Source organism: Chiloscyllium plagiosum, chromosome 27 (assembly GCF_004010195.1).
Source record: "Chiloscyllium plagiosum isolate BGI_BamShark_2017 chromosome 27, ASM401019v2, whole genome shotgun sequence".
NCBI lineage: Eukaryota > Metazoa > Chordata > Chondrichthyes > Orectolobiformes > Hemiscylliidae > Chiloscyllium > Chiloscyllium plagiosum.
The window spans coordinates 13,248,608-13,269,416 of NC_057736.1; the positions used below are offsets into that span (position 1 = coordinate 13,248,608).

The window sequence follows — 20,809 nt, forward strand, 5'->3', positions numbered from 1 at the left end:
CATATGAAATTAATACATTGGGGAAAATATTGTTAGAGCTACATAATTCCTAAGTGGTCAGAATTTTAAATTAAGAAACCTTGACATAAACAGCAATGAACTCCCAACAGAAAAGCTGCAACTAAGTATCCTTTTGAAATTTTATAAAAATTATCTTGCTCCCAAAATAAGCACACTCTCAAGAATACATGAGCGCAATGATTATGGAAATTAAAAATGATCAGTCTTTTAAAATCTACTTATTTGGGAATTAAGAATAGGGAAGGCCTGGACAACACTTTGAATCAAGCTGCCACCTTCAATTCCCGAATACAATAGATTTTAAGTGGCTGCTAACAGAACAGAAGGAAAACTTAATGTGGCGGCACGGTGGCACAGTGGTTAGCAACTGCTGCCTCACAGCACCAGAGATCCGGGTTCAATTCCCGCCTCAGACAACTGTCTGTCTGGAATTTGCACATTCTCCCCGTGTCTGCGTGGGTTTCCTCCGGGTGCTCCGGTTTCCTCCCACAGTCCAAAGATGTGCAGGTTAGGTGAATTGGCCATGCTAAATTGCCCGTAGTGTTAGATGAAGCGGTAAATGTAGGGGAATGGGTCTGGGTGAGTTGCTCTTCGAAGGGTCGGTGTGGATTTGTTGGGCCGAAGGGCCTGTTTCCACACTGTAAGTAATCTAATCTAAGTAATCTAATCTAATCTTATCAAAAATGGTCAATCAAGTTGCTTTATTCTCTATTCCCAATAGAATACATTACAGGTTAGTCTCTCAAATTGATCAATCTTTACTCTACCTTTTTTAAAGAACTAATGCTCTGCCTGAATTCTCATTCAGCTCAAATATTTGAGAACCTTTTAGCTCAGTGATATGTTAAGAGAGAAGTCATTATTAACTGGAAAGTTTTGTAAATACTGAAAATGGTGATACCAGATAATCATATTACAATTTCCTATGTGTGTGATGAAGTACCTTTAATGTAATAGGTTTGCCTGCATATTGTTCACTCATACAGGTAAAAAGTTATCAGAGTTTGAACGAGTTACCCCTCTGAAAGTGTATAACTGGTTTGCCAATCGTCGGAAGGAGATGAAGAGAAGAGCAAATATAGGTAAGGCTATTGCAGGAAATGCTTTATGTTTACTTACAGCTGATAGAATCCTTGTTTCATAATTAGAATGTTGTGAACAAAGGAGCAGGACTAGACCATTCAAGCTTGCTCCTCTATTCAGTGTAATCGTGATTAATCATTCACTTCAATGTCACATTGTCACCATATCCTTTTAAGTCGTTGGTAATTAGAAATCTGTCAAATGTCCTCTGTAGTGGACAATTCCAAAGATTTACAACCTTAAAACTTAAGAAATAGGAGCAGCAGTAGACATTCAGCCCCTCAAGACTGCTTCAGCATTCAATAAGATCATGGCTGATCCAATATTTCTCATGTCCACATTCTTGTCCTTTCCTTATAACCGTGTATTCCCTGACTGATGAAGAATCTGTCTATGTCAACCTTAAAAATACACACGGACACTGTCCCTCCACAGCTCCCTGGGGCAAGGAGTTCCAAAGATTCACAGCCCTCTGAGAGAAGAAATTCCTCTTCACCTCAATCCTAAATTGATGCCCCTTTGAGCTGAGACTAAGACCTCTGGTCCAAAACTCTTCCATGAGGGGAACCATCCTGTCAACATTTACCTTGTCAACCCCTTCAGAATCCTATATGATTCATTGGGATCACTTCTCTTCTAATCTCTGGTGAGTGGAGTCTCAACATGATTAGTCTTTGCTAATAAGACAGTCCCCCCTCCCATATCATGATCATTCTAGTGAACTTTCTCTGAACTGCCTCCAATGAAATGGTATCTTCCCTTAAATAATGAGATTAAAACTGCTCACAATACTCCAGATGTGGTCTCACCAGCACTTTGTACGGATGAAGTAAGACTTTCCTATTCTTATACTCCAATCCTCTTGAGATAAGAACCAACATTCCGTTAGTCTTCCTGATTATCTGCTGAACCTTTGTACTAGCTTTCTGTGTTTTGTGCACAAGTATGCTCAAGTCCCTTTGCATTGCAGGTTTCTGCCTTTTTGTTTTTCCAGTTTACCTAATTCTCTGTCCTTTGTTCCTCCTTCCAAAATGAACAACAGTTCATCCCACACTATACTCCATTTGCCAACTTTTTGCCTATTTATTTAACCTAACAATATCTCCTCCCTGAGTAAAATAAAGTTCTCCTCATCTTGATTCGAAGTAGCTTTCCCTTGTTTTAAAACAGTGTCTCCTGAATTTAATCTCTCCAACCAGGGAAATATCTTGCACCTGCATCAACCCTGTCGATCCCTTTAAGTGTTTTGTAGCTTTCAACGAGATCACCTCTCGTTCTTCAAAATTAAGAGGTTTTCTATTCAGTCTTTTCAAGCAGCTCTCCTGCAAATGCTAAGTGAAACCCCACACTGTAGCAAAGCAAGAGGTTCAGCTCTCTCAGTTTGTACCGCAGCTGCATGAACCAAATGTGGATTAGGTTGGATGTTGTTCTGTCCATTCTAAAAGTGACCACATGGCAAAAAGTATTTGTGCTTGGTGATTCTCTTAAATTTTGCAAACATTTTAAACAAGTAAATAATTAATGAAGTACTTAGGTTAAGTGGAATATTGCAAATAGAACTGAGGTCCCCAATGCAAAATTGGTATGGTCATACTGATTGGAATGCTCTAAGTTCCATCTTCGGTCTGCCCTGACTTACATGTTTTCATTTAAGGTGAGGTAAAGTACAATGATTGGTAATGATGACCTTGGACTGTAGAAGAGAATACGATCCAGACATTTTACTCATGATTGACCTATGCTGGAAATCAGACTTGAGAGTACAGATTTGGTCTTGCTTTTAAAATTTACATCATGTGTTTTTTTTTAAGGTTAGTTAGTTTCTGATTAATCTTCTTTTCAAAGAAGCAGCAATCCTGGAGAGTCATGGGATTGATGTTCAGAGTCCTGGTGGACATTCCAATAGTGATGACATTGAGGGCAACGACTACTGTGAGCAAGTGAGTCACGACTATTAGAGGTTAGAACTACAAAAGTTCCTTCTTTGAATCTCTTTTCTGTATCAGGTGTATTGAATAAATGTATATGTTATGATCTCAGAATTTAATTGGGCTGTTGTCGTGTCACTGTGTGTGGATCAGGGGGTCAACTTCAGGTCTTACCAGCTCTAGCTGTGTCATAACATGTCTGAGCAGGTTGATTAAAAATAACTGGACTCAGAATTTAAGTGGGCTCTTATGGTGCAGTAGTAATGTCCTTAGCTCTGAGCTGTGAGGCCCAGGTTCAAGTCCCACCTGCTCCAGAGGTGTGTAATAACATCTCTAAACAGGCTGATCACAAAATGTCTGAACCCACACTAGGAGTTGGCCATAAATTCAATGTCATCTAAAAACTATTTGCTGGATGACAGACTAAAGGTCTCAAGATCATTTAAAGTGAATTATAAATCATTCATTTGTTGGTGGGTGTGTGTGTTCTGCAGATACGTGTTCTTGAGGGTTAATTAAAGCAGCATTTGAATAATAAATGAGTTTTGTGAAACAACTTATTTTTTTAAAAGCACTTTAAGAACTTTTCAAGTTGTGAATAACACTGACTTTGATGAACCTTTTGGAAAGAAGAAGAATGTGAGAAACATTAGTTCTTGCATTCTTGAAATCTTCACTAATTAGATGGCACATGGGTCTAACTATTTAGATTTACCAATTGTCGTGTGACCAGTGCTGCATCAGTGTTGGGAACGGCATGGATCCTCTGAGTAGCCAGGAGGGAATGTTGGTCGTGTCCATATCTCTAGGCCAAAAGTTCTGGGTTCAAGTCCCACATCAGAACTTGTTGGCCATGGAAATGACATTCATAATATGGTCAAACAGATTATTGGCCTGTAAATAATTCCCGCCTCGGGTGACTGTCTGTGTGGAGTTTGCACATTTTCCTGATGCCTGCGTGGGTTTCCTCCGGGAGCTCCGGTTTCCTCCCACAATCCAAAGATGTGCAGGTTAGGTGAATTGGCCATGCTAAATTGCCCATAGTGTTCGGCGCAGGGGTAAATATAGAATAGGAGAATGGGTCTGGGTGGGTTACTCTTCGGAGGGTCAGTGGGGACTTGTTAGGCCGAAGGGCCTGTTTCCATACTGTAGGGAATCTAATCTAATCTAAAAGTCTTTCCAGTGCCCCTGGTGGAGGACAGTAAGGGTGAGAGAGTTTTGTAGTCAGACATCCTGCAGAAGGCAATGGCAAACCATTGCATACCTCACATATTGACTTGGACCAACCCAATACAATTTCATGACCCTTGGATGCACGAAACAGGAGAAAAGACTAGCCGAATTAGTACTTTAGTGACTTCATATTGATTTAATTTGAAAATGCCATTTTTTTTGTTCAATGTTGTCATTTTCCCAAAGCAGAATGAGCTTTGATGTTTTGCCTAGGTTTTGCCTGAGACGATACATTCTTGAAATTCACTAGCCTATAAAAACTACATTAAACCCCAACCTGGTTAGTTTTCAGTTACCAGCCATTGTTTCATGAAACAACAGATTTCTAATTGAAGTATTTAGGACCTATGTTTGAACCCACTAGCTGCTGGTTAATATGTCCACAGATCTGTTGATTAACAATAGGCTGCAAATTGCATCCAATTCACGCCTTCTCAGCAATTCTCTCCACTGTATTTAAAATTGCTTTTTTTGGCTGCATTTTTGCTCTGATTGCACAATGTTTGACATAATTCAGCAGACACCATAATACTGTTGCTGCAAAAGTTGGTATGGTCCAAAAACAGGCATGCAGATCACAATGAGTGAATAAGCTGAATCCATTACTTTCAATGCAAACAAGTGTTCACTCTGCTGCATAGTATTCCATTCCTGAGCAGTGGATGCAAGTTGAAGCTTGTCAGAACAAATTACAAAGAGATGCTGCAAGTGCCTGAGGAAGAATATCCAAGCAGCAAGAACTTTGAGAAATGGCATTGTGGGGCAGAGAGTGTGCTCTAAGGTTCACCGAAGCAGCACTGGAGGCTTTGGGGTAGAAGATGAACAGTAGCAGAACGTAGCATATCTTCAGCTTACCTCACAGTCCTCCTGACAGCAAAGGCAATGGGAGCATGTTAGCAGTGTAATCCTCCATGTAGTGACCTAAGAAGCTCAGTGATTCATTGGAAATTGATGAACGGATCTTCAGATGCAATCTGCTAACAATGAAGCACTAAGGTACTCTTCTGGCACAGTAATAGTGTCCCCAACACAGGGCCAAAACATCTGGGTTCAAGTCCTACCTGCGTGGAGATGTGTCATAGCATGTCTAAACAGGTTGACTTTAAAAAAAAGTTTTAAAACTTTTTTCACTGGTTTCACTCATTGCTCAATTCACAATCTCCTCTTCATTCATCAATAATGCCTACCAAGGTTCAAATCTCAATCACAATCAGAATTGCTACAACCTTGCACCCAAATCACACAACTCTCAGACACTGTCTAATTAGCCAGCCAGGATAGAATTATCATGCGCACACACACTGCACTACACTCTGTTGCACTTTTCCCCCTGCAGGAAGTGGGAGCACACAACTACAGGCCAGTGACAAGCAGGACCAAGCATGGCATCATGTCTTCACCCTGTTGGACGAGGTGATATTCAGCATTATTGCAGCAGCCGTGACCATTAACAAGGTTGAATGTACAAAGGATAATGGTACATTCATAACCCACTTTCCACTGATCCTACAATCTCTTCTGATTTACAAGCTGCAGATGGTCTAAGCAGGCACCTTTTGCTGTCCTACTAGGCTCTCACACAACTCCATCCCTTTGCCTTTCTCCTTTCAGAGTCAAGGAGTGAACCCTGGCCAGGCAGTTGTTCAGCAGCAAGAACTTGAAGAAAAAGAGACCGATGAAGAAACACTGTTGCTCAATCTCACACTCGCAGCCATGATACTGAGATTGTGTGCTTACTTTTGGGTGTAGTTTAAAAGGCAGGAGTTTGGAGATTGTGAGAGACCAGATGCCAAGACAGTGCTGAACATAGAACATTACATAGAATGGTAGCAGAGATGCCTGTAGGTGAGGTCACTCAAGTTCTGCTGCATGAACTCAGATGAGTACTTTGTTAAGGTGACTCACAAAAAAAGTCTGAAGTTGTCCAAAATTAAATGCTTGGTGCATTGGGTGATCTGCCAGACAACCGAGAGTCACAGTCAAGGAGCGTGGAGGGGTCCAGCACTGGATTTGCATGGAGCTAGATCTCCAGGATGGAAATTGCAGCCAGTTTCATTACTGGCCTTGTGTACTCAGTCACGATCTATGCACTCAATATGATGGTGGCTGCTAGATCAGCTTCCGTTACAGTGCGTGCAGAAGGCTCCTAAATTTGTGGATGCTGCTGTGGTACCTTCGACTGAGTCATTCAGCCAGCTACCTACCATCAGACTTCTGACCTGGCTGCAGATACAAGTGCTCAAAGGGATTCCTTGGGTCTCACAGCAATCTATCTTCTGACACACTGGTTCATTTGCTGAGGTGTTCAACAGGAAGAATGGCAATGACTCTACATAGCATGATTTGCTATCCTCGCCACACCTCAGGCAATGGGAGAGGTTGCCAAGGGAGGGTCCTTCATGGTAACCTCAGCTGGTGTGGGAATTAAACCCACACTGTTGGCATCGCACTGCATTACAAACCAGCTGTCCAGCCAACTGAGCTGACTGACCCCTTGTTTGTGTGCCGCTAGCAATCCTGCACAGTGACCTGTGTACAGTCAATTCCAATCTGCAGCATTCAGAGCACGCTTGCTGCACCTCTGTTTACATACAAAATACCAGTGACCTCAATTGTACAACAGTGGCCACAGGATGTTGGAGATTTCTTCTGATCCAGCTTGGAAAGAGCTTGACGTAAAATGTTTCAAGTCACGGTTACCTACCTCTGTAGCTACTGCTAATGCCATCCTCACCCTGCTTAGGGGCTTGGATTAGGTTGCAGATTTCAATGAGCAACTTATTGAAGTTGAGGCATCAGGCACACTGTTTGTTGATAAGGTTGAGACAGGAGAGGAGAAACTAGGCTTTCCCACTTGTACTGTCCGGATCTCCTGAATCTTATCACTCACTCCCAGATACTCATTACCAATTGATGTTCGTCTTCCAATGCCTTGGTGAATACAGTTCTCTGTGAATGATAGACAATATTTGCAGTGATAATGCCCTAAAGCCTCATTCTTTGTTTCTTTTTAAGAAAAGTGTGTTAGTTGTTTGATTGTCATATTTAAAATAAAGCAGCCTTTGCCTTCCACAGCAATTTTCCATTATCATAGAAAAACACCCTCAGGTACTTCACAGAGGCATTCAGGCCTGTCCTTGAGAGGGTGCCAAGATGAGGTTTAGAAAGATACACTGGCTGGAAATAGTAGCTGACACATTTTCTGTTCCTTTTTGAAAAAAGCAAATACAATATTCAAATCATCAACTTTATTTAAACACGCAGGGGATTTTTTTTGTGATCATAGATCCTTAGCATTGGAAATTCTAGCACCCCACTACAGCAGGTGCAATGTTGTTATATTGGGATTGGGAAGTTAAAGAATTTTGAAAGAATATTCACATATATGTCCACATATGTTCATATCTCAATGAGATGAAAAATAATGTGAAATTATTGAAACCTTTATATTTACATGAGACTTCATCTTCTCTGTGTTTTTTGGATAAGTTTTGTATAAGTGAATGACTGGGCAAATTATATTGTTGATGATGTGTATATACCTGTATCTCTGTAGGGAGAACCAGTACAGAAAAGTCACAGTCCAGAACAAGGTCGTTCAGCCCATCATGTCTATACCAGTTGTATAAACTAGCTGCCTGTTCTAATAGTACTCACCAGTACCTGGGTCATAGCCTTTCAGGGTACAGAGCTTCTGGTACAGATCCAGGTTTCTTTTAAGTTGAGGGTTTTCACCAAACTGGGCAGTGAATTCCAAACATCCACCACCCTCTGGGTGAAAATGTTTCTCCTCATGTTTCCTCTTATTCTTCTACTAAGCACCTTAAAACTGTGCCACCACCTGGTAATTGACCTCTCTACTACAGGAAACGCGTTTTTACATGTCCAAGCCCCTCATTATTTTGCACACCTTGATAAAGTCATCCCTCAGCCTTCTCCATTCTAAGGAAACCAGCGCTAATCTATCCAATCTTGCCTCATTGTCAAGTCCTGAAGAAGGGCTCATGCCTGAAACGTCGATTCTCCTGCTCCTTGGATGCTGCCTGACCCGCTGCGCTTTTCCAGCAACACATTTTCAGCTCATTGTCAAGTCCTCGCAACATTCTTTTAAATCCCCTCTGTATGCTCTCCTACAGCCATCATGTCCTTCTTGTAATGCCATGACCTGAGCTGTACAAAAAAACTCTAACCAAAAATGTCTAACTAGTGTTTTCTATAGTTTCAGATTACATCTCTGCTTTATCTCATCCAAAGACGGAAAGAATCCTGTGTGCCTTCTTTATCACCATCTCCACCTGTCCAGTCACTTCAGGGATTGTGGACATGCACACCAAAGTCTTATCTCTTCCTTTATCTCCCTCATTATCCTTCCATTTATTGTCTTCTTTACTTGTCTTCTCCACACACGTAACCTTGACCTTTTCAGGATTGGATTCCATTTACCACTTTATCATTCTCTGAACCAAACCAGTGATATTTTCCTGAGGTTCACAGTTTCACTCTCAATTACTCAGCCAGTTTCTGTGACTTCCTCAAATTTTCCAATCATGGAACCCATATTCAAGTCAAAATCATTAATATATAGCAATGGATCCAAAACTGATTCCAGTAGAACGTTAGTGGAAATGCTTTTAATTCACAGAATCATCTGTCAATCATTAACCTGTCCAAGTAACAATTAATCCAAGCTCTCAACATTGCTTCCAGTAATTTGCTCACCACTGAGATCAGACTGACCAGTGTCTAATTAATGTGGCCTATCCTTGCACCCTTTTGCATAATGGTACAATGTTAGCAGACTTCTAGTCCTCTGGTACCTTGCTTATATCTGGTGAAAATTGGGAAATGAACCTCAGAACATCCTCTGTTTCCTTCTTGACATCCTTTAACAGCCTAAGGTACAATTCACCCAGCTCTGGTGATTTATCCACCTTCAAAGAGGTCAGCCCTCCAGTACTTCCCTTCTCATTGCACTTATTTTATCTAATTGTCCTCTTTAACATGAATATCTGCAACTTCCCTCTTCTTTATGGAGACATAGACAAAACACTCGTTGAGATCCCTGCCACATCTTCTGCAGCCATGCACATGTACCTATGTACGTCTCCAGTAGGCCCATCCTTTCCTTAGTATTCCTCTTGCTCTTAATGTACTGATAAAATATCTTTGGACTTCTCTGAATTTTATCAGCTAATGTTTTTCCATTCCTCTCTTTGCTTTCCTAATTTCCTTTTTCACTTCACGCCTGTATTTCCTACACTCCTCTAACCTTTCTAAAATCTCCATCTTTCTATTTTATCTTGCCCTGTGGACCTGTGGATAAACAGAAGACTCTAGATCGGGCACAAAAGCCTATTTTCTTTGTGGAGACAATAGGTTGCATTTATATTTTGACATATTAATACATTTTAATGTATCTCATAGAAGCATTACCACAAAAAGTTTAACAGGGAAGGGCCAGGAGGGATAGTTTACCATGGTGACAATCTGTAAGATGTCACTTGCAACATGATAAAAGGCATTTCAGTACGGTGGCTGGTGGAGAGAACCTGATTGGAAGAATACAGATGTGGAGTTCTGGGAAAGATGAGTTCATATTTGGGAGATAATAATATATTTTAAGGACTTTGAAGAGATAGGGAATCTTGGGGATGGATGGTAGTTTACAAAGCTGGTGAGGTTGTGTTGTTTTGTTGTGAAGAGATCTGATTACAGGAGATGAGAAGGAAAGGGGACCAGTCGCTGGCAGGTGAATGAGGAAGGGAAGTGAGGCAGTCACCAAGATTGAGGGAACATGAAGTGGATCTCACGGACAAGTTTAGTTCAGTGAATGAATGCAAGTTCAGGGCTAAAGTAGTGGGAAATCTGAGAGAAGATGTTTGGCTGGGTGGCTAGTTGAGGGGAGGGAGGTTGATGAAATGATCTCAATCTTCATGACTGTCAAAGAGCTCTTCACAATTGTAGGAGTTGAGGTGATGAAAAGACATGGTTTACACTAGAGAAAAGAACCCAAACATTATCTTCATGTACCAGGATAATCATAGATACTGAGCAATTTTGACAGATAAGAATAGCACTTGACAGTGCTGATTGTGATTCAGCCAGATCTAGCACTGAATGGCTAAACCAGTTGTCTTCTGTACTGTTGCATTTATTTATTTTAAGTAGGAAGTGATTACAAGCTAGGATGCATTACCTGAAATTCTGGTAGAGACAGGTTCATTCATGGCTTTCAAAAGGGAGGTGGATAGATGACTGAAAAGAGAACATTTGCAGCACTATTGCAAAAGGACAGGAAAATGGGGGTCGCCAAATTGCCCAAATAGAGAGATGGCATGGCCTGACTAGCCTCCTCTGCTTTAATCATACCGTGAATATATAGACCTGGTCTCCTTGAATTAAGAGGAACAGAAGTGAGGGCTGAAGCAGGGATATAAGAGTACTGCTTCTAAAGGGAATGAAGTGTAGGTTGTGTTGTGATCGAGCTGATCGAAAGCTCAGACATTTCTTGACAAATGGAAAACCAATTGAAGTTTGGGAAATGTGGGTTTACCTGAAATAACAGTTTTGTTTTAAACAGAGCAGACATTGGAGGAAGAAAACAAATGAACACGTTAATGCTGAACTGTAAGATTATTTAATTTTTGTTAAATCCAGTGCTACTTATATGGCAGTTTGTGTTTCTCCCCTCCACCCCTCCATAGGATGAAAATACTTCCCATAGTGACCATCAGCAAGACCCCATCTCATTGGCTGTTGAAATGGCAGCTGTCAATCATTCGGTCCTAGCTTTGGCCAGCCAGGGTGGAAGTGAGATCAAGACAGAAGCAATCGACGATGATTGAACGTAAGGCTGAAGGCAATCAGGATTATATATTGTTATAGACTATAGCCACCTTCTTCCCTATTATATGTACTGTTCTGCAACAGACTATTTAGATGTATATTTATCATTTGTTTGTTCGCTGTGCGTTTAAATTGAAAGAGAAGTTCTCATATCATTTTTATAGCTGCCTATGTGATCATCTCATCTTAACATATCAGTGAATAGAAGTTGTCAGGTGTGACTTGTGCTAAGGTTTGCTGACAGCTGACTGTGAACTCAACAATCATGTTTTTAATGTATTACTGCACATTACCCAGTACAGTTTGAAATTATTAGCTGAAGGAAAAATAAAAACATTTTCTATTTTCTACATAGCTAGTTTTTTATTAGGGAGGTACGAACAAAAAAAAAGGTCACATCAGACCAAACTGACCCAAAGTTGGACGTTGTATGGGTGCAGAACTCTCACTCTACAGTATCTTCCTGGTTCCAACTGATGGAGACTAACGGACTGGTGGTTCCGTACACACCCCATACCATATTTTACATTGGGTGGTTCAGAATGGGATTTGTTCGCTTGCTCCTACTTTTTAGCATGTGTATAAATCAGGGAAAGGGTCGACATTCTACAGTCAGTCCTGTTGTGGTCATTCCCTGATAAAATAATTTCCCTCTGAATTTTATTTTTAAAATTTCTTTTTGTGATTTACTTGTAGAAGGTTTGGTTGTACACCAGCCTCCTAGCATTCTTTGGACGGGTTAGGCAGCCTGAACTGTGCTCTTCCAGCACCACTAATCCATTCTTTGGACGAGCTGCCAACCCTGTTTTCACATCTCTTTAAGTATGTGCAATTAAATGCTGAAATTTACAACAACTATAACATACTTATTAGAATTTGCCTCTCAGGTTAAGGAAGAACAAAATTTTTGGATCTGACAAATATTCTTGATGTGTGACAGTCTCTGGTTGCATTCTGCCAATTTCCACCTTCCCAGAAGCAAGATTATGCTTAATTGGGGAAAAATCCCTTTAATTTTTGTAATGCTGTCATCAAACGTTCCCTGTATCTGTCAGCAAGGTTAGTTTTTTAATGAATTTTATACTGCATAAAGAAATCTCATTCCGTGTTAAATTTGATATTGGAGCAATTAACTTGTTAGCTGTATACTATGGGGAGAGATTTAGCACAGGAATTAAATGAATAAGTAAGATCCACTGCTAGAGAAATGTTTTCAGTATTATGTAGATTTTGATACATCTGGTGTTTTTGCATCCCAAGACCATAAGGAGCAGAATAACATAATGTAACAATCATTTGTAAAACAGCACTGATGCGTCAAAAATAACACTTCTGGTTATTTGGAAATTGGTGGGTAACAACACAGTGGCTGCATTAAAGACGCCACAACAGGACAGTTGAATTTGTTATTGAAACTTGCCTTCTCTTGTATTGACTGAGAAATGACGTCTTATTGTTAGAGACATTCAGCTGTACTGTCCTACGTTCCTAGGAGGACACTAGTGTATGGAGGTTATCTTAAGTGTACATAAATTGGATATGTAAATGAACAATGGCAGTATTCAAGATTGTCAGATGCAAAATTTTGTGCTCATTTGTAATCTGGGTGACTGCAGAATGGGAAACTCAAATGACTTTTCAATGTTGTAAAACTTTCTCAGTCAAGAGTTACCTTTTGCTGCAGTGGTTCCAAGTTGCCCAAAGTTGGAGAAAATTTTATGTGTCATTGATTTTTCTGTAAATGTTTCTTTACCCAAAGTCTGAGACTCTGATTTATGTCACTGAAAAGGATCAGAGTTGTTCCCCTTGAAGCTACTGTGGTTGACAAAAGCTTCAAAAGAATGAATAAGTCCTAGCAGTATCTTTTATTTTAACGTTTCATAGCTATGGATTAATTCTAGATTGTAATTAATAATCCAGATTCACAATCATTCCTGCTTCCTGTGAAGTAGTTCAATAAAAACCTTGAGTTTAGCAACGTGGCAGAGAACCTAGAACCAAGCTGGTCTAGTCCCAGTCTATAATGATGCTGGTTTCCAAGCTAACAATGCTCTAATACTGTCCATGGACACTGCTGCTAGGAATGACAAAAAACATTGCATATATTAATTTGCTTGGTTATCATGCCAGTAACACAGGAAAAAGTGTAATTCAGTGATAAAACTTGCTAAGTGTTATTTTGATTATTACCACAGTCAGTATTCTGTACGTTCAGACCTTTGTTTTATGCAGTCTTGATCTAAGGTTTCGGCTATTTTCCTCTATCCAGGTATATAGTATTAGAAGCACTGTAAGCTTTTGACTTTCAATGGAAGATGAACTGGGACAAAAGTATCAAAAACATAAATTGCTGGAAAAGCTCAGCAGATCTGGCAACATCTTTCAAGAGAAATCAGACTGTTTCATACCCTCTGGCATCCCTTCACAGATGCTGTCAGACCTGCTGAACTTTTTCAGCAATTTCTGCTTTTGTTTCTGATTTACAGCATCTGTAATTCTTTCGTTTTTTTTTATTTGGGACAAAAGTATTTTCTTTTCTCTGATATTCTGGTTGTCTTTCAGTGTAGGACATTGCCCTTTATCATGAGACAATGGATGCTTTACTGTTGAAACAAACTTTAATATTCTACTGTGCCACTGGTGCGGTAGAACACAATGTCCTCATGTGGAAATCTCTTGTATGCTGTTTTAAAGGACATACTAACTCACTTATTTATTTCAAATGGCTTCAGGTCTTCCCCAAAGCAGTGGGGGAAAAAAAGGCATACAAGTATTAATATTTAGATTAGATTACTTACAGTGTGGAAACAGGCCCTTCGGCCCAACAAGTCCACACCGCCCTGCCGAAGTGCAACCCACCCATACCCCTACATTTACCCCTTACCTAACACTACGGGCAATTTAGCATGGCCAATTCACCTGACTTGCACATCTTTGGACTGTGGGAGGAAACCGGAGCACCCGGAGGAATCCCACGCAGACACGGGAAGAAATGTGCAAACTCCACACAGTCAGTCGCCTGAGGCGGGAATTGAACCCAGGCAGCAGCGCTAACCACTGTGCCACCGTGCGTGCCACTGTGCCATGTTATAGCGTGTAATTTTGACATCACATTTTATCCACGGAGGAAAACCTCTTAGAACGTTACTATCTGAAAGATACTATTTACTGTCAGGCAACCTGCAATAGAAATAATAAGGAAGTAAAAAGGTATTTTACAAAACAGAATTTCAATCCTGTACTTTTAAAATTTGAAAAATGAGGAATCTATACTGGAAACATGTAAAGATATATAGTCTGAAGGAAAAGGGAGATGGTGCTTTGAACGATTCTAACAACAAGAGGGCTACCACAAGATGCTTTAGTGTACGTTTATATGTAGCAATTTTGCATGTTAACAAGGTTACGCACCAATTGCTAATTTTTATTCATGAATTCTAATGGGAAATGATGTGTTTCAGTGCACAAATTCGGTATTCACCTTCTTCTGCCTGCTTAAACCAGTTAACATGCAAATATAGTTATTTTGCTTTCCACTCACTTGTACTTTAAAGATGTGATTTTTGAGTGAGAATCAGGAGGGATCCAGCAGAGAAGCATAGATGCATTGTGAAGAGCATCTTAACTGTAAAGCACACTGTAGGCATGTTAGCTAGTTCCACTTCACAAGACAAACTGTTAGAGATTGAGGTTGGCCGGTGGAAGGGAGTCTCCAAAGTGTAAACCCTGGGAAGATGATCACCGGAACAATTTGGCAGTGTGAAGTTTCTCAGCACCTAACCAAAATGACACATTATGCCATGTACAGGAGCCAGATTGAATTCACTGATGGGATATAGTAATAGACCGAGAGAGGCAGGACTTTTTTATTTTGGAAAGATATAGCATTCTCAAAGTACAAGACTACGTTGGCTGGACCCAAACTACTAGTTAGTAAGCATTGTAATGTTCCATGGTACTCATCAATGAAAAAGGATACGACTCCAAGAACATGCAACTAATAAGAAAGTACTGCCCAAGAATGTTATGTATCAATTATGGTTTCTAAGGAGTGTTCACAACATATGAGTAAATAGTTAGCTCTGCAGAGATTCAGATTATCCATTTGAAACCTAACTCATGACACAGTTGTACAATGTATCACGATAATAGTGCACTGGCTACTGTACAGGGTTGTTTACCATTGGCTTCCATTCTGCATGTGTGTAATTTGTATTTTCTGTCATCTCTGTTGTCCCTTAATTTCCCCCAGGCGTTATGTAATTTACAGATATATTGGCCCATGAAGCAAAATTCAAAACGGTTAAAATTTTGTTTCATTATTAAAGTATATAAAAGTCTTCTGGATTGATCACCCTTGTTGCCTTTAAAACATGTACATTTCCAGAAGGCACACAAGGTAAAAGTATTAATTGCTCTGTTTTAAATAAAAAGGTGTAAATATTCCCATTTAATGCAATGGCTGTGAGAAAAGAAGAATTGCATCATGTGGAATGAATAGTTTCACTTGGAGCAGCATTCTGAATGCATGAGCTGCTAAGAGCTGTTTGGCTGCCACTAATTTCTGATCATGGTCCAGACTGTTATAATTATTGTAGATGGACTGACAGAATTCTTTAATATAAATTGAAACCAGAAAGTGATGGAAATACTGAGCTCATGTCGTAAAAGGTAACAGAGTTTAACATTTCAAGTTGAATATAACCCCTCTTCAAAATAGTCTTCCCTCCCTGTCCTGCTCCCCAAATAATTAATAACAGATTAAAGAATGGGAGTTTTGAAGTTCCCAAGCCGCATGATTAATGGGCAAAAAAAGTCACAGGCAAAGGTCCCCTTATTTTTCCAATAGTCGGTGGGTGCATAGGATATTAGGATGCTCCGTCATAGTTTCAACAATTGTTTTCAAAGAGCTTGCTTTGGAACTAAAAGAAAGAAAATATACAGGTGATTGACAAAACAAAACTGCAGTTTTTCTGTAAAGGTTACTGTTAGAGGTGGGGATGTCTGGCTGAATAGTAAAGAATAGAATTGATGGGGGAGTTGGGTGGGTTATTTAGAGAGCTGAGCCTTAAATTTTCAAAAGTCTACCATTTATAATAACGTGTGATTTGCATACAATGACAATAGATTTACACTGGTCTCTGAAATCATGTAGGTTCACAAAATCTAGCAATTGTATTCAGATTGCTGATAATCTTCAAAACACAAAACAAATATTCTGTTTCATGCATACTTGTCAATAGGATGAAGTGATTGTGATAACCCCAACTGCATGAACAATTACCTGAGTGCAATAACAAAGGTACCGTTTGAAGTTAGTGTCTTCAGGATAGGGGTCAATGAGAAAATAAACAAGTCACAAAGAGTAGGGTTGAGGCAGTTTATTAAAGAATAACTCACATCTAGAATAGTCAGTTTACTGAGCAAGACAGGAATGTGTAAATGTCAACTGCTAATCCATCATCAGAACTAAAAACTACAGGATGACTAAGGAAAGAATTTGCATTGTATATAGTTGCCTTCATGTCCTAAGGCACCCAAACCTGCTTCACAGTCCATTACTTACTTCTGAAATACAATTATGATTGTCCTCTGGACTAAAAAAAACATGAAATTTGCACAAACATATCGCACCCAAGCAAAAATAAGATAAATGAGTAGTTGATCTGCTTTTTGTAATATTGATTGAAGAAAGACTGTTGACCAGGATACCCTATGCCCTCTTTTAAATAGTCTCTTGTGATCTTTTATTTGGTCTTTTATTTAAGTAACAGTACTCTTGAGAATGCACTGAAGTGACAGGTTAGGTTATGTATTCAACTCTTCGAGTGGAGCTTGAACCCCTAACTTTGTGACTCAGAGGTAAGAGAGTTACTGCTGAGCCAAGCAAGTAATCAAACTTATTTGCACTGATAGAGATAAGTATGTCATAGCACTCCAGTTTGCACTGCAGTGAAGATCTAGCGCTGATGCTGTCAGGTCGTAATGCCCAGCAATTACACCTGGTAACTATTATAAAAGGTTCTTTCTAAAGTACAAAGGAGTATATTGGAACAAGAGCGCCCTCTGGTGCTTTGTTGCCATTTTGCAGGCAGAATTACAGTATATAAAATTTACTTTGACCACATTGCTATACTGTGCTCCTTTTCATATGAGTTCTTATATCATGGAAATGTGACAGCATTTTTCACATGGAGTGCCATTCCTGTTGACAAGTAATCTGTTATCGTATAAGCAGGCGGAAGTGGGTACTGCAGATGCTGGAGATTAGAGTCAAGATTAGAATGGCGCTGGAAAAGCAAAGCAGGTCAGGCAGTATCTGAGGAGCAGGAAAAGCATCGTTTTGGGCAAAAGCCCTTCATCAGGAATGAGGTGATGAAGGGCATTCCTGATGAAGGGCTTTTGCCCAAAACGTTGCTTTTCCTGCTCCTTGGATGCTGCCTGACCTGCTGTGCTTTTCCAGCGCCAGATTAGACTGTTATCATATAAGACCAATCAATAGTATGCACTTTTCTTTACATTTTATGTCAATAGAGACCAGTTAAACTATTGAGTCTTCCTTAGCTCTTTTCTGGAGTAACCTAACCTTAACTCTCCCACTGTGCCCTCTGAGCCCTGTATCTACTTTGTCCAGTCATTCACCCATCTCTACCACATTACCATATCTCCTAACCCTTCTCTAAATTGTCAGACTGGTTGTCAAACATAAAGTACTGAATTAGCAGAAATTTCTCCAACTAGTTACTGTTCTACCTGCAGGAAATCTGAGGGTGTTTAAACCTTCAGTGCCCTTGACCTAACCCTTCTAAGTTCCTTCCCTTATCTCCCACTGTAGTCATTGACCTACATTGTTTCCCAGTTGACAAACCTTTGATTTTAATCTTTTAATTCCTGCTTTTGTATTTCTCCATGGTCTTGCCTCTACCTATTTCAGTATTTGCTTCAGTTCCATAATCCTCTCAGACATCAGTGTGCTCCGATTCTAGCCTCTTGAGCATCCCTATTTTGATATCTTTACCAATGATAAGCATGCTTACCGCTACCAAAGCCTCAATCTCTACAATCACCAACCCTCACTCTCCAGGTATTTTCTCACTGATGATGTTTCTTTCTGTTCATCTCTTTAATGACTCCTTATGTGACTCGAGTTAACTTTTGAGGAGGAAGTGAGGTCTGCAGATGCTGGAGATCAGAGCTGAAAATGTGTTGCTGGAAAAGCGCAGCAGGTCAGGCAGCATCCAGGGAACAGGAGAATTGACGTTTCGAGCATAAGCCATTCCTGAAGAAGGGCTTATGCCCGAAACGTCGATTCTCCTGTTCCCTGGATGCTGCCTGACCTGCTGCGCTTTTCCAGCAACATATTTTCAGCTCGAGTTAACTTTTGCTTGAGATTGTTCCTGCGAGGCACCTTTAGGATATTTTACTACATTAAGGGCACTGTAAGAAAAGTAATTTGTTCTCTAATTTTCTCATAAAACCTGTGGTAATTTCTGCTTCTGGCAATCCCTGAAGCACAGCACACCATGTTCAAAAATAACATTCTTTCACTTAAAAAAATCCTAACTTCTCATTCTTAGCAAATGTTTTAATCAATGAGTTGGAGGAAACCACAGTTTGAGACCTCAATGTCCGGTATCTGACTGTGTGTCATGATCCCTGTTTTTCCATTTCACCAACTAATAACCTTGAGGGACTATCACTTGGATTTCAGAATGTTTGGCCAGAAATGTTTCCTGCTCCGATGCCTCTTTTAATTTGTCATGGATGAATCTCTCTACATTCCTTAGATGGCTGCAGCATGTGCCTCTTTGACAAGCAGCTGTCTCTCCTACATCTTGCTTTGTTAGCTACCAAACGACCTTCTTCTCTCTGCTGACCATACCAATCCCTGTTCTTTTCCTCTTCTGCCCTAAAATCTTAAACTGACTAGTCTATTTACTTGGAGTATATCTGCCCTTACCCTTTGTTCCCAGGTTTCGCTTGAATAAGTTGAACTTGTTATCAGGCAGAATTTTGTCACCCACTTTATTTTAACCTAAGCTTAAGGGCACAGTGAAAAATATCTAATCTTATCAGCCTCATCATTGTAATAACTGACAGGAAGGTAAATGGTGAGGTAGGAGAATTTTTCCAAACTTACTCTGCATATCACCTGCATAATTGGCAATCGTATTGTAAGGACCATACTTTCCATATTTAAGAGAGTCTAATCACCCAAAACTAGGCTGTGCCCTTGACTAACAGCCGTAGACCTTTTTCCAAACTGCAGTAGGCATATTGTCAGTGTTAATGGGATGCTGGTGTAGCCAGGAGCAGTCTACACATGAATGATTGCCTAACTAAAGAAACGGTCTATCCTTATTCACTCCACAAAAACATTTTATATTTTAAAAGAATATCCATGAAATCCCCTCTCTTTCTGCTCTGGTAGAAATAGTTTTGGTAGCTTAGATTGCTCATCATAACTATGGTTTCACACTCCTGGTGTTATCTTGGTGAATTTACATTCTATGATCTAGATGGCTTTAATATCTTTTTGTGATGGAGTGCCCAAAACTACATATAGTAATCTAACAGTGATCTAACCATGCTGTGCATATGCAGAACTAGGATTACAATGCAAAGTCCACATTACATGTAGGAAGTGGCAGTCACTTTTGTAGAACGGCATATCTGATAATCAGAATTTACAGTATTTGAATGTACAATTTGTATTTACTGATTTCAGTTTGACAGATATAGAAGCTTTTTTGCTTGAGTTATGTTGCCTGGACTGAAAAGCTCCATTGCACATCTCTCATGTCCTGTACATTATAACTGACAAGCAGTGTTTGCTATTGGGTGTTCACTGGTGAATTATAAATAATATTTGAAAAGTGAAATGAAGACTTAATCATTATGTTATTAAAGCTGAAACAAATTGGTTTGTGCAGAGTTAATTGATTTTAAATGAATTGGGATGTATAATTAGTCTAAATGGCCTAAGGCCAAAGAGGGCAGGATTAAGTGAGGGTTCATCCTTCCAATTGTTGTCCAGTTAATCATATCAAATAGATATGTATTTGTAATATTGTGAGCTAGAAGACAACTGTATGAAAAATAGCAAAGCTCTAATGAAATGAAAAACCAATTGGATTCCTTGAATTACAATGTAAAATGTAGCTTATGCATAATTTCAGTTAAGTAGAATAGTTAACAGTATGTAATGTTCTATCTTCAATAACATTTCTTGAAAAGTGGCTCTTAAACGCATTGTCAAACAAATTCTAATGTGGGCTTTTTTTAAAAAGATACCAATATGAGCAACAATAGAAACACTGCTGCCTTTCAAATGTCACAACTAACCATTTAAAACTTTAACTTTATACCTGGTTATTTATATTTACTTGGTAAATAACTCAAACATTTACACTGCATGATGTTGAAAGATGGTGTTAATTGTGTAAAATCATTTTTTAAATAATTGCGCTGTCTCCTTTTTTCCAAAAATAAATCAAAGTTGCCTTTCCTGTCAAAGATGCACCTCCCGACTATCCAAAGTGGTATTACAAATTAAATTTTGGATATTTCTGCAGCCTCCTTGTGCAATGCCCCATTACTAAAGAGTTTGCAAGCTGCTGGAGGACAGTTGATTTTATTCTTCCCCCACCCCAGACCCTAACCTCAAATTTCTTTTGGATCTTTTGGCATTTAATTGC

At 39.6% G+C, this 20,809-nt stretch overlaps 1 protein-coding gene across 7 annotated transcripts in view; it reads left to right on the forward strand.

Moving 5' to 3' along the window:
* The window catches only part of LOC122563556 (homeobox-containing protein 1-like), a 60,748-nt gene that overhangs the window by 33,193 nt on the left and 6,746 nt on the right, over window positions 1-20,809 (forward strand). For 2 of the 7 annotated variants that reach the window (XM_043717431.1, XM_043717430.1), the window contains exons 8-10: window positions 1,008-1,103; window positions 2,950-3,044; window positions 10,970-11,112. In XM_043717431.1, the coding sequence (XP_043573366.1) occupies window positions 1,008-1,103; window positions 2,950-3,044; window positions 10,970-11,110 (332 nt within the window). In that variant the 3' untranslated portion in view covers window positions 11,111-11,112. Of the gene's footprint in view, window positions 1-1,007; window positions 1,104-2,949; window positions 3,065-5,876; window positions 11,113-20,809 lie in introns of those variants that run through there. The other 5 variants (XM_043717432.1, XM_043717434.1, XM_043717435.1 and 2 more) reach the window with 5 other exon arrangements.